This window comes from Poecilia reticulata, linkage group LG16 (assembly GCF_000633615.1).
Source record: "Poecilia reticulata strain Guanapo linkage group LG16, Guppy_female_1.0+MT, whole genome shotgun sequence".
Taxonomy (NCBI): Eukaryota; Metazoa; Chordata; class Actinopteri; order Cyprinodontiformes; family Poeciliidae; genus Poecilia; species Poecilia reticulata.
In genome coordinates, this window is record NC_024346.1 from 10,489,598 (window position 1) to 10,503,021 (window position 13,424).

General features: G+C 38.5%; 1 protein-coding gene across 2 annotated transcripts in view; it reads right to left on the reverse strand.

Annotated features, from left to right (window-relative positions):
* iglon5 (IgLON family member 5) overlaps positions 1 to 13,424 on the reverse strand; it is a 119,288-nt gene that overhangs the window by 47,315 nt on the left and 58,549 nt on the right. Inside the window, exon 1 of one of the 2 annotated variants that reach the window (XM_017309610.1) lies at positions 7,648 to 7,720. The exons of the other annotated variant lie outside the window; for it this stretch is intronic. Coding sequence (XP_017165099.1) covers positions 7,648 to 7,660 — 13 coding nt within the window. The 5' untranslated portion in view covers positions 7,661 to 7,720. Of the gene's footprint in view, positions 1 to 7,647; positions 7,721 to 13,424 lie in introns of those variants that run through there. 2 annotated transcript variants of the gene reach the window in all.

A 13,424-nucleotide genomic window follows, 5' to 3' on the forward strand; every position in this document is an offset into this window, starting at 1 on the left:
TAGACCATCAGACAGAGGTTACTGAGCCTTGGTCTATATCCTCTGCGATTCTCATTCAGGCCCATATTCTCCTCCCTTGCCTCTCCAGCCGCTCAGCAGCCTGGCAGCAACCCTTCTCTATTGATCCCACAATCTCATCAAGCATGTTTCCTGAAGATGCAATTTCCAACACATCAACACACAGGGCCCGAGCACTTTGTTCTGGCCGCACCCGCCGTGTCATTGATCTTGTTTGCCGCCTTCTTGCAGGTTGCCAGTGGCCTCCTTCGAGTTCTGCTATCATCGCACCACTGCCAGCCCCACCTCAAGCAACCCCACATCAAAACAGCCACTCCCCACTTTCCGACACTGTTGGATACATGCCTCTCCGTGTTCTCTTCAAATTTATTTTTCCAACGCTGCCAGCATTTACAGCTGAATGAGCTTCGGCGGAGCCGTGTGACCTATAGGTACACATGCAGGTTTAAGTCAGAGTTAAATTTATTGGAGTAAATTCAATTTATCTAATATAAGGCCATTTCAAAACTAATGTCATGCTTTACAAGACAATCTGGCCCAGTTTATATAGAGAAAGATTAGATTTGATTGCACCCGATCAAATTTGATTCTAAATGTAAAAACATTTAGAATCTTGTTCAGTTTAGAAAGCCACTTGGTAGAAATGTATCTATGCAACGAAGCCAAACAATTGCACCACATGATTGACTTTGCAGCAATCTCTCTTCCTAAGCAATGAAGTGGCAACAGTGGACATATAATTGCAGAGTTTGTGACCTGCATAGCACTAAAGGAAAATGCACAATGGGAAAAAAAAACAAATAGGTCCAAGAATCAGTTCCTAAAGGAAAGTCTAGTTGGAGTTGACAAAAATACTTCTGTTAAGCCAGTTATGTCTGTCACTGATGTAAGAACAAAGCCAATTCAATTCACTTTTAATCCTAGCCCAATGCTCCAGACAAGGAATAAGAATGCCGTGGTCAAAAATGCTTAAATACACACACAAAAGGGACAACCAAGGGCACTTCACACATAGGCACACAGACACAAGCGCTGTCATTTGACCTCCATCAAAGCCATGGCAGAAAAGGTCATGAGAGACCCCACAGGGAGGTTGACAGGTTTCCTCGTTCTGAAAAACTAAAAAATGCTTTTATGAACAGCAAGTTACTATTGATGAAACCTCCACACCAGCAGCAGCTGCCATGCACAGAATATTTGTACTGTACAGCCAACAAAGCATTCTCTGTACATTTACTTTATATTTCAGTTATTTCATCTTTTTTTTCCATTTTCTTTACAAACCTATTTAAAAGAAAGCATAAAAAGCTAATCCTCTGGCCTTTCAGTTCTGAGGTCACAGGAGCCTAAGCATACACCTTAGGGCTACGAAACCACATCCAGTTTCTTCGTCCTCCTACGACTTCCCATTTGTCTCCTCCCCTCTCGCCCCTTTGTAATCTCCTCCTATTTTTCTTTTGCATAATCTTGTCACGAATGCGTTTCAGATATGACTAACGCATCCGCTCGTCCATTCCCCTTTCCCTTTCATCCACTGCTTTTCGCCCTCTGTCTCTAATTACCAAGGCAATCACATTTACCAGTTCTCCTCCGCTTGTTTATGCCTCCCTGCAACTGTTTGAATATTGAAATTGCTTTATTTCCTCTGCATTCTTGAAGAAAAGGAAAAATGTAATACAGAAGCCTGGGAAATTTAATTGAGTGGGTCAGCGGCTTTGGGATGAATAATTAAATAAGCAGCAAACTCTGTTAATACAAGTTGGTAAAAAATACATTGACATGTTTTCACAGGCCGCTTACCCTGGTCATTGCCCTTTTTCTCGCATTAACATGGTCATTGGAACTTTTTTCAGTCAGAAAAATGAAGCAAAAGCTCTGCAAATGGTCTTAAAATAATGTTAAAGAATTAGGTAAGTATTTGATCAGATTTCTTTGAGTGTAAAATTAAAGGATTAATGCTGCTATTGCAGGAAAAATAAAATAAAAACTTAATAGAAAACCAAATTTTTTTTCCCCTGTGCTTTATGACATGCATGGAATCGTTTATTTGCAAGAAGTTCATTATTATTTGGTGATGGGCTTTGAGATGTGATAGTTCAGAGGTGCTTATCAGTAAGCTATTTTCGCTGCTGCAACAGGTTTGCACTTGTTTTAGATGCATGGGTTTGGACACCAGTTTATAGATGAAGGTCAGAACACTGTGGGACTCAAAGTTGTACTTTTCTTTGAGTGTGCTTTTACGCATCAGTTTTTCACATCTATGGGGATGTTTACAGGTGCTCTTAAGGTCAGTGACCATTGGTTGGGGAACAGTTGCATTTTATTTTCAACTTGGAAAAACAGCAAGCTGCCCTGTGAACTCATTTGTAAACACATGGTCAGTTTATCAGCTAAATGTGCACTTGAGAACACTCACTTTGCTTTGTGCAACAAGTTTCCTTGCTGCATCTGACTTACCCTCAAGCTGCCCTAATGTCTTGAGCCATGTGTAGGACTATATGGTATGCTATATACTGGCCAGCTGACAGGCCATTAATAATAGATTCATAAAGTTATCCTTGTCTTTGACATGTCTCATGTAGAGATGTCATACAGTTTGGCTGTATAGGCACCCAAACTGTATAGGCAGTTTGGGTGCCTATACTGTGCTGCACATCTTCATACAATATAGTGAACACAGATGTATTTATACCTTTATCACATTTGATTAAAACATATTTTTGATATAGCCAATAAGTTGATTTCTGATAGGAATTGTGTTTTCATTATCTCACCTACTAAAACTAATTGGGAAGCTAAACTGTCTGCTAATGCTAAAAGTAAAGTAGCCACTATTTACTTTGTGTCACAACCAGTCATGATCACCACCATAGGTGCTCATAAACACATTATTAATATTAATAGTGCTTAAAATTACATGTCGGACTTAGTGTTGCTATGCAGCACAATTTTAGCAATCCCTCTAAGTCACTTCAGTGGCTAGGTGATACATTAGGAATCACTTATCTAAAGGGTATAGGTTTCTAGTGCAGCAAATTATTTAATAAAACAAATACTTAATTAATTTTTTTTTTTTATCTTCAAGTCTTTGATTTAATTTCCCTTATTAGTTTAGTTGTATTACAAGCTTAGTGAATTTGTTGAATAAAGTATTTTAACAAAATATTGGAATTGTTCATACATTCTTACATTTTACAGATAAGTTGTTTTGATTAAATTACTAATTTTGTTACCAACTCTTACTTAATAATAGTGAAAGCAAACCCATTGTTGCACAACACCATTAACAAGGAGTGAGACAAACATTGAGTAAATGAGTGTTTATTGCATTCACCTGTCTTACTTGTAAGCCAGGTGAATATAATAATGCATGCTCTTATGAATTACTAGCGGCCACTAGTGGTGCAAGACAGCGATGCTGCTTTCTTTTCACTATCGTCTCTGAAGCTTTTGTAGCCCCAAGCAACTTTATCCTGAACAACAAGTAGTAGAGCAAAGTATTACATCACACAGCATAGAGTAATGTCCAGAAATATTTTATTTCCACTGTAAAACTCTATGCAGTACTCTTTACATCAGCTTGCTTTTAAGTGGTAGCTAAGATTACTGTTGTCCTCATTGAGTTGGAGTTGGAGAGCGCTGAACTGCGTCCAGTTTCTAATTTGGGAATAATCCGCCATAATTCTTGCATAGGCAGCCCATCATCAAGGACTGGCATGGTTGACACATTTTGCAATCAGCACAGAGTTTGTCTGGAAGCCAGCCTGATTACTCTGTGGGGGGTAATGACATTTCTGAGTGCAAATAATCACATGTTGAGCGCCACTTTTCTTTGCAGAGATGAATTATATAAGACATATGTATCAGGGCCATTATAAAAAGACACAAAGTGACTACTGTTTCAGCTTGTGTTTCATTTACATCCTGTTACCTGGTGGTAAGAGTGACAAATACAAGTGGGCTATATTTCGCTGCATACATTGACCTTGTTTCTCCTTACTTATGAAACAGAAATTAGAAAGCCTCCAACGTCTGACCAATCCTTACGAGTGTCTCGTTGCTGGGCTCCTCTTGGTTTTAATCAGTAAAAGGATGGGACTTGCTGGCCTGTCTGAGGTAATCAACATCAGGGGCCATAAAGCGATGCTAATTGAATGGTCTCCTCATTGTTATGCACAAGGGGTCTCTCTTTCCTCCCTCCCTCCTTTCTCTCCCAAACGTTCACTTTCCACTCTGACTCCCCCACTGCCTTTTCTCTCATACGCCTCTCATACAAGTCCCTTGGAGACCCTCCATAGCCGGCACTGGCTTTTCCCACCGACAGCTCTAAGAAAACAAGCCTTGTCTGAAGTGGATGTAGGAGCTGCTGAGAGAGTTTAGTCCTTGTTAGGATTCAAATTTAAGAGGAAGGGGTGTTCAAGAGGGGGTAGGCATCTGAGAAAATGGTTTGAGCCTTCGCATGGAACACAATTAATCTCTAATTTTTTTTTTTTACTGTTAGATAATTTGCAAACAAATGCTGTTGTTTTTTTTAATGAAGAAGCATCGGTAACATATTTTAATTATATGTTAAAAAGTTAGTTCTGAGGAGTTCTACAAGAAAATTTTGAAAACACAGAGTTTTAAGAGTTTTTTCCTCACCTTGGCCCCTCATTTAGACCCTGCTGTGAATACCCACAGAAATAAGCAAAGACTGTGACTGAGCACGTTAGCTTAAACAACAGCCTTTTTAGATTAAAAGAAATGGGGTCATATCACATACTGCTATATGATGGCACATTGATGATTCATGATGAGGCAAATTTTGTGGGAGGATGTTTTTTTTTTTTTTGTTCTAGATGTAATTTGACAAAATCATGTGGTTACAAAACCAGTGTGATTAATCTGAACAAGCAGCATTGTTCATGTTTAGATCACAGAGGCAAATCCAACTGAGGCGTCTTCAACTAAGCCAGTGGGGTTGAAATTCAGTCCTCAAAGGAAGTTTTTTCGCCTTTTGTTAGTTCTGCTTGTCTGGCCATTACTTTCCTACGCAATTCCGTTTAATTATCATCTCCCTTCAGTGCTCCAACTGGGATTTCTCCCATTGAGCTCAATTTCTCAGAATGAATTTCAAGTGGGTCAATCAGCGAACAGAGGGAGGACTTGTGAAAAATGTCAATTTTCTGCAATGTTTTCTTATCGTAGACCAGGGGTCACCAACTCCAGTCCTCAAGGGCTACCATCCTGCAACTTTTAGATTCACCTCTGCTCCAAAATGAATGAATTTCCTCACCAGCATTCATTCCACTCTGCAATAGGCTGGAATTTGATCCAGGTGTGTTTGAGCAGAGACACATCTAAAAGTTGCAGGACGGTAGCCCTCGAGGACTGGAGTTGGTGACCCCTGTCGTAGACTATCTGTAGTTTTAGCAATGGCAGCAGAGGAAGTGAATAAAGCCATGTAGTCCACTCTTCCAAATATTGAATTAACATTAACAGCCATCTCGTTCAGCTTCTCTCTTCCCAGTCAGGAATGGTTGTTCATAGTGCAGGAAATGTGCGATAAGCTTCATTGCGCCGAATTGGCGCATTACATAGGTCATGGCCAAACATTAGCAACTGGCAAGCAATCGTTTCTCAACATCTGAGGGTCCAGACTACCTGTACAAAGCAAAGCAAAGAAAAAGGGGTTGGTTTTTACCAGGCCTTAGTTCAACACACACTGAATCAAATGATGGTTCATTAACAGGCTTCTGCAAAACTTTAACACGCTGAAGAAGCTAATTCAGAAGGTCCAAGTTAGTTGGACCATTTGAATTAGCCATGTTGGAGCAGAAACATATCTGAAACGGACAGGACAGTGGCCCTTGAGGTCTGAGGCTGGACACCTATGCACTAACCTAACACTACAAGGGAATGTCATAGGAGGTGGCAAGCACATCACTTGCGAAACCAATTCCATAAAATCCAACCTGTGAAACAAAGTCACTCTTGGTAACCACGCAGCACAGAGTTGGCTGTGTTTGTCGATCAGTGGCTCAAGCAGTCACACCATAGCATGCCGCTGACAATTGATTTTCTTTTGTGTGCTCCCATTTTCACCTGGAATTGCATGAAGGCTGTAATCTCTTCCCATACCAACACCACACACAAGCCCACCTTCCCCCGCAGGCAGCTGATGCTCAGGCTGCCATCTGGAGAGAAGCTGACCACTGCTTATCAGCCCCCTGGCTCATCACACAGCTGGCACTGTGGCACAGAGTGTGCGCGTGTGTGAGCGCGTGTGCATGGATGTGTGTGTGGAGTTAGTAAAAGGGGGCCAGAGAGGAAGCTGAACAGTTACTGAAACACATACAGAAATGTAATTGTGTAAAGAAGGTGAAAAGCACCACAGAAAAAAAAAGAAAATTTAGATTAGTAAACACTACAAAACACAACAATTAGCAAAGAGCTGCAAACCTGCATGAAAAAATAATAGAAATTAATTGCCAAAGAAAATCATACTGAAGGATTACTAGACTTAGGTTGGGCACTTGGAACTAAACCAACATGTCTGCCCTTTATGCTTCACAAATTCTCTTTCATGGCTTGGTTGTAGGAGCTATTGATCTGAAAAAGTCAAACACACCCACTCAGGTCTTGCAAGATGGACCATTTTTGCCTCTATTCATTACATTTCTCTCGCTGACTCTTATTAAAGGTTATTCCGTTTTCAGCTAAAAAGGAATGATTTTGTGCAGAACAAACTTAGTATCCAACCTATACCTGCATACATCCAAAGAATGTGGGATGTTTATGTGGGGTTTCTCTCCTTTCTGTTTGTAATGAGACTTTATGTTGCCACGAGTCACTGTCAGTTCACTTAGTGTTTCTGTCAGGCAGCCTGTGTGAATCAGGGAGTGTCATGCGGGTTAAATGGTACCCAGACCAGTGTGTCCTGCCACTATCTGTGGCAAAGTGCCTGATACTGATGTGCAAAAAATCAAAGTCCTTTTTTTTATTTTTAAAATTAGAATATGATAGTTGTGTTTATGAACCTAACACAAACCTTTCACAAAGAAATTCCATTAAAGAGGTGCAAAGACAATCTAAGCCGTTTCTTGCCATTTGTAAAATGCCAGTGAAGGTCATCTTGTCCCACACATGGGTAAGCTTTCAAACTTTTACCGATAGATGTGGAATGAAACAAAAAATTTAAGAAAATTGCCTTCTTAGCTGAAGTCCAAAGATCCGTTCTGCCTTGCTGCACTTCACCACTACCTATTCCCTTTGTTCTTCGAAAAAAAATAATACACATGAAGCACTGTGCTGTGGCATACTTGGTGTGCTTTAAATATGCGTTTCAGCTTGTTGCACAAAATGTTCATCATCAGTACATGGCACCCTTGAGTTCTGAATGAGGCTAGCCCTTACACAAGTCAACCTCTTTTTCACAAAACACTTCTATCATAAAATTGTAAACACAGGCCCCGCTCTTAGCTTCTCGGCTGCTCATAAATTATCAATCGCAGTGGCCACGTTCAATGCCCAAGAGCTTTTTAAAAATCAAGCTGGCATTGTGAAACCAAAGGAGACAAAAAGTGCAACTCAGCAGGAAAAATATAAAGCCTTACAAACAAACTGTACACAAAGCTGGCAAACCCTTACCTAAGTCAGCCATTACAGGGTTGAGACTACCTCTCTCGAAACCTCAGAGATGTAACAGCGGTGGGTTGACTTCAATCTCCTCATGTCATCTTAGTCCTTTCAGAAAACACACATAGAAGTGCTTTTTGAAACAGGCAGTAGGGTTTCTCTCTGTTGAGAGGCAAGAACTCTGATTTCCTTGGGGGCTGGAAAACTGACTCCCAAGTTTGACCCTTCTGTGTTGTTCCTTCATGTTACTCAACATGTATTCATACCACAACACTGGTGGAATGCTTGCAAAACTCATTGAAACCCAGTATCCCTCTTGCAGAATTGTTTGATTTCACCAATTAGTTCTTCTGGCAAGAAATTCAGCATTCCATGTGCTTAGCCAGTCTTATTTCCATTAATCAATCATCCAAGTTGGCTCTAAATTGGTACTCTAGTGCCGGGGTCTCCTACTGAGCCTGCAGCTGTGGGAGCATGTTGAGGACTCTACGGGCTAGACAATCTCCCAGGAAAAGGTTAGCCAGCACCAGGTTTGGTCCAACTTCCTCCTGAGAATCCAACTGGCTTCCTCATTTCCTTCCCACACCTCATTTTAATTATCAAATTCAACTGGTCATTTAAATAATGACTTTCAATGCCTCTTCCAATTTGGTTTTTAAGTCCAGAAGACATGTCTTAATGAGATGATAATTAAACAGCATCTGAAGTTCTTCATTCGGAGAGCGGCATTACTTCTTAACGTGGGTAAAACAGATAAGCAAGATGCTTGTGCCAGAGCTCTTGCCTGTCTTAAAGGGAAGAAGTAAACACCTCCAGTGAAAGATAGGCAAACAAACCTGATTAAATAAGATTTATTTTTGTGCTTGTCCCAATTGTCTCTTTGTTCCAGTTTGCTTTCTTTCTGGAGTGCCTGTGATGGGGGAATGGGGGGAAACTACAGCAGCAGAAGCATCAGCTTTCTTCTTCCTTCCTCTAAAGAAATTATAAGTGCCTGTGAAATAACTTCAAGGAAAACGCATGGAATTCTCTTTTTCACTTCATATCAGCGTGCAACTATGAGATTGAGACAGCTCCCAGGGAGGAAAAAATGGTTTCAGACATCTTGCCACACACAAAGTCCACACCAACAATGAACCAGCCTCGTTTAAGCCTGTTTCCTCTGCCACCGTAGCCATCTGGACGGTCTAATAGCTTGTTAGCCTGAATCTAGTGAACTAGTCTTGAAGGAGGGTGCAAAGAGTATAGTTGACTGGCAAAGGTCAGAACGTCGGAGAGGGTTCGACCGCTAAGCAGCCGCAGAGATGATTTACAGTGATCCCTTTAATTAGTGCATTCAAGCGTGTTAACACTTCTGCTTTGCAGACCATAGCTGCCTCATTACGTATGCACTGGTAGACAGGCAGTACTGATGAACTGTACTTTTGATTCATAGGACGTGTAAGGGTGTTTTATGTGTCAATGCAGGTCTTAACATAGATGTTTTATGATGGTCCTTGCCTTTGATACAGCCTGTTTCCTGGAGGATCAGTCTTTGAAGTCTTTTTGTCACTACACTAATGCTTACCCATGTGTATTGCTCAAAGAGACTGGTGCAATTTCAAGCGTGCAAAAAAAAACACTGCCTCTGTATGTATGTGAGGTCTCTGCTCACTAAAATTTGTAAAGTCTGTGGTATCGCTTACTCCCTATTCCTACTGTCCCGTGACACTCATTTCTACTTAGTGGATTTTCTAATGAGTTTTTGGCACAGCTTGGGCTGATCCAGGAGGCGTGGATATTAAGAAGGCTTAGATGCCAGGTGGTGATTTGCTCTGTGGAAAGAAAAAAAAAAAGATCTGGGACATAATTGTCCTCAAAAGAAACCTTTCCAGCTGTATAAACAAATGAAAGCTAATGATTTCACTTTTTCACTTTCACTTTTCAGATAAATTAGGCTCAGAAGGGCTAAAGCTCAGGGTATTGCAGAAAAACTATTTGAGCTACAAATAGACAGATCTCCCACGTAACCTTCAAACCAGTTACCAGAATATACTACAAACATTTGTACAGTTATAGAAGCCATACAGGAATATATCCGTAAAAAATGTAACAGATTTTCTGTCCTAAATTTTCTGTTAACAAAATGATGTTCATCATCATAAAACTTTAGTTTTGATGATGCACAACTTAAATAATCTGCTTTGTCTTTACTGTTCTTTAATGTACTGAAAAGATTTTTATGAGAGAAGAAGCCTTCAGTTTTAAAGCAAACACATACTCCAATTTACTCCCCAAGTTTAAAAATATTCATATTAGGCTAATTGCAGATCCTAAATCCTAAAAGGGTTTGAATATCTGTAACCTAGTAACTCTCAGAAAAAGCATGTATGTATGCATGGATGGATGGAACAACACATACTAAAGTACTAGCCCCACATTTTTCAAAATATCACTGGAAGTAAATTTTTACTTTATTTTGCTTTCGTTAAAATTGCTAAAATGCACTAAAATGATGAAAATACATAGCATACTGTACTTTAGTTTAATATGCATTAAACAAACCAAGTCATCAATAGAATAATTTTATATGAAATGTAATTGTTAATGTTATTGTTGAAGCATGAACTGAAAAATGTTTGTTCAAGATTTGCACAGTACTACACTTGAATGAAGATCTCACTTTATAAATAATTGGCAGTAGATGTTCTTATGGGAAATATATGTTCCTTGCTCTACTTACGCTATCTTTTATATACAATTTTCATAACAGGCTTTACATTATGTTTCAAAAGAAAGATGACATTTATGGACAGTATTGTGAATTTTCCCTTTTAGCATTGTTTGAAGCGGTTAATCAAGTTTTACCACCAAAGTGGTTCCAGTATTCACTATGGTTCTTAAGTGGCTTTATAAAAAGCAGTTAACAACCAGCTGGTTTTATACAATTTGACCTCCATCTCCGCACCATGTCATTATGTCACTTTAAATGTCTTTTCTTGAAAAGGAGTGATTCTCTTTTCATTTAATGTTAAATCCCAGGCAAGAAACAACAAAAAACATCTTATTCATCCCAGAATCCCAGACATTAGATAAGCTCAACTGGCAGGCATGCTTCTCAAAAATGTTATGGTCAAATTTGAGCAAATGCTAAAGTGTAATGACTTGTACTTTAGTATAACTACCTTTATGGAGACAAAAAGAACACTTAACTTTTAAACATGTGAGAAGCATATTCATCAATTTCCAGATGGCTTTTATCATTGATAAGAGTGCTAGGTGCTCCCCTGAATATTTTTTTTTTAGCAAATTCAATTTTGTCCGTTTTAATTTCTCTTCCTAATTCCATGTTTTAGACAGTTTTTCACCTTAAGAATGTCTAATCATAATGCGTAACCTTTCAACAGTGGAAGTGGATTTCATGTTTACATTATGTGCTGACACTGGAGTCTCTTCTATAATTTTTTTCAGGACAGTTGCTAATAATTTGTTCCTACAAAACAACTGACTTTGTTCCAGTACAAAATTAATTGGGTTTCAGCCTGTCAGCCTGGTATACATTACGAGATTTGGGGGAAAAAAAGAAAAAAACAAACTGTACAGGACACAGCTTTGGGAGCACACACACGCCTGGGAAAACATGACTGTATTAAGACACAGATTGCTGCAGCAAGCACTACGTGCAATTTTTCAAGAAAATTTCACACAATGCTTTAATATTTGTCCTTGGCTGTGAGAGAGATTAATTGGCTGTGGGGGAGCCTGTGGCACTAAACAGCTACAGAAATGTGTTTAAAGTTCCTGATGAATTGAATGATTTTTTAAATGATTCTGGTAAAACACAAAAGCATGTCTAAAGCTAAACATTGCACAGCATGGAACCTGGCTGATACATCTCTCTCAGGATTGACAATGTGGAAGATTTCATCTGTATTGGTATGCTAGTATTTCTTTTCTGTTTTGATATCACTCATTGATAATTGACTCATATTTTGATGTCTCATTTGATTGTTTGTGGAAATCTTACAAAAAAGTTTGTTTTCCCTTTAACAAACTCAGCAATTTCCTTTAAGCATCATCATTTCAGTGTTTCCTTTGTGTTCTGTGCTTAGTCTTTCCAAAACAAGTACGCCAGGCCTGTTTCTAGAACATGTGGATGCTTACAGGTAGCACCACAGATTTAGTTCCTTTTGACTGTGAATATAATTATGAACAGCTTAAAAACTTTACAAATTTAGGGAAACACAGATGTTTTTAGATTGATTAAATAATGGAACAGTTCTACAATCCTTGAAAAATAATTAGCCTTTGATTTTTTTAAAATCAAGCTGGATAAAACAATGCTTTCTGATGGATAATTACAAACAGAGAGGGCCGACAAATTGAGCTTGTGTTATGAACTAACCTTCTGTTTTATTGTTTTATTGAAGTGTCTTTTTTATAGTTTTAAATTGAAGTAGTCTAACAGTAAAATTCATTCAGGAGTTTTAAACGTGGCACAATTTAATTTGTTATTGGTCTCTATAAGCCCACCTTCTTCCACTGGCCCTGCAAATCACTCAGGACTTGAGCCAGAGGTGCAGTTCTGCTGTCATTGGTGTGTGTCAAATCAGTTCAAACTAGGAAAAGTTACTAGATCTTAATTTGACCACTTACGTGTTTCTCAAGTTGGAAGGGGTGGTTTGTCCTGCCTTAGCCACCTAAGTTTCACTTTCGTGTGAATTCTTTTGTTTAAGGCTTTTGCAGGTTTTTTCCAGTCTTCTTGTTTTATGTTAGTTTTCGCATAAGTTTGTACCTAAGACCTGAGTTCAGCTTACTTGAAACTTGACTTAGAAGTGTATTTAAAGATTCAAGACATGACTCTGATTCAGTGTCTGACTTATGTCTATTTTGTATATTAACCCAAGACTTTGTCAGACTGTGGAATCATAGCAACATCTTTCTTTGGTGTAACATCATAGCAAAGATCCCACCGACATCTCTCGAACTGAATCCTATATTGATTGACTTTGGGTCATTTCGGAAAAAAAAAACAACAAAATCAATAAACTTATGTCATCTTTTTCTATTGCTGTTAGCGTCGTCTGATTCAGAGAAAGAATAAACAAGGCCTCTAAACCCTATATCACAAATTAAGCAAAGAAAATGACAATTTAAGCAAAGAAAATGTCTGGTTTTAACCATATCAAAACACAAATATCAATAGTTAATTGAAATGAAATAACTTCCTGTCTGCTTCATTCAGTAATTCAACAATGATTGATGCCACCATTTTTAACAAGATTGCTTGTATATATTTTTAGAGTCATGGATAAAATATCCAATTCATTTTCACAACAATATATAAATGACAGCTTTTTAAATTGAATGTTCTAAAGAGAGAAAGTCCCGAAATGTTCATGTGGTTCCGGTAGGCTCAAGCAAAAAGATTTAAATGCAGACAATATCATTATAATTATGTTATTAGAAACTTAAATGATTAAGAAGGAAAAACTGACTTCTAAAAATATTTGCGGGGAAAGACCCTGAAATTATTTATCTTTTAAAACTTAAGTAAATTTATGTCATTGGTCTTTGGCCAGTGAAACACTGGCAAAATTTACTCACATGAAAGATCATTTGATGTCATGAATGCTAGAACATATATGCAAAGTGTTAACATGTCTTATAATTGTAGTTATTAAAAAATAAACTTATCTATAGTGCAGTACTGGTAACAATTCTTGCAGATAATAATTTATCTTATGTAAATTCAAGTCCATTTGCATGAATGGATGCAGTGCATATGATAAGATTCACCATATCTATATGGA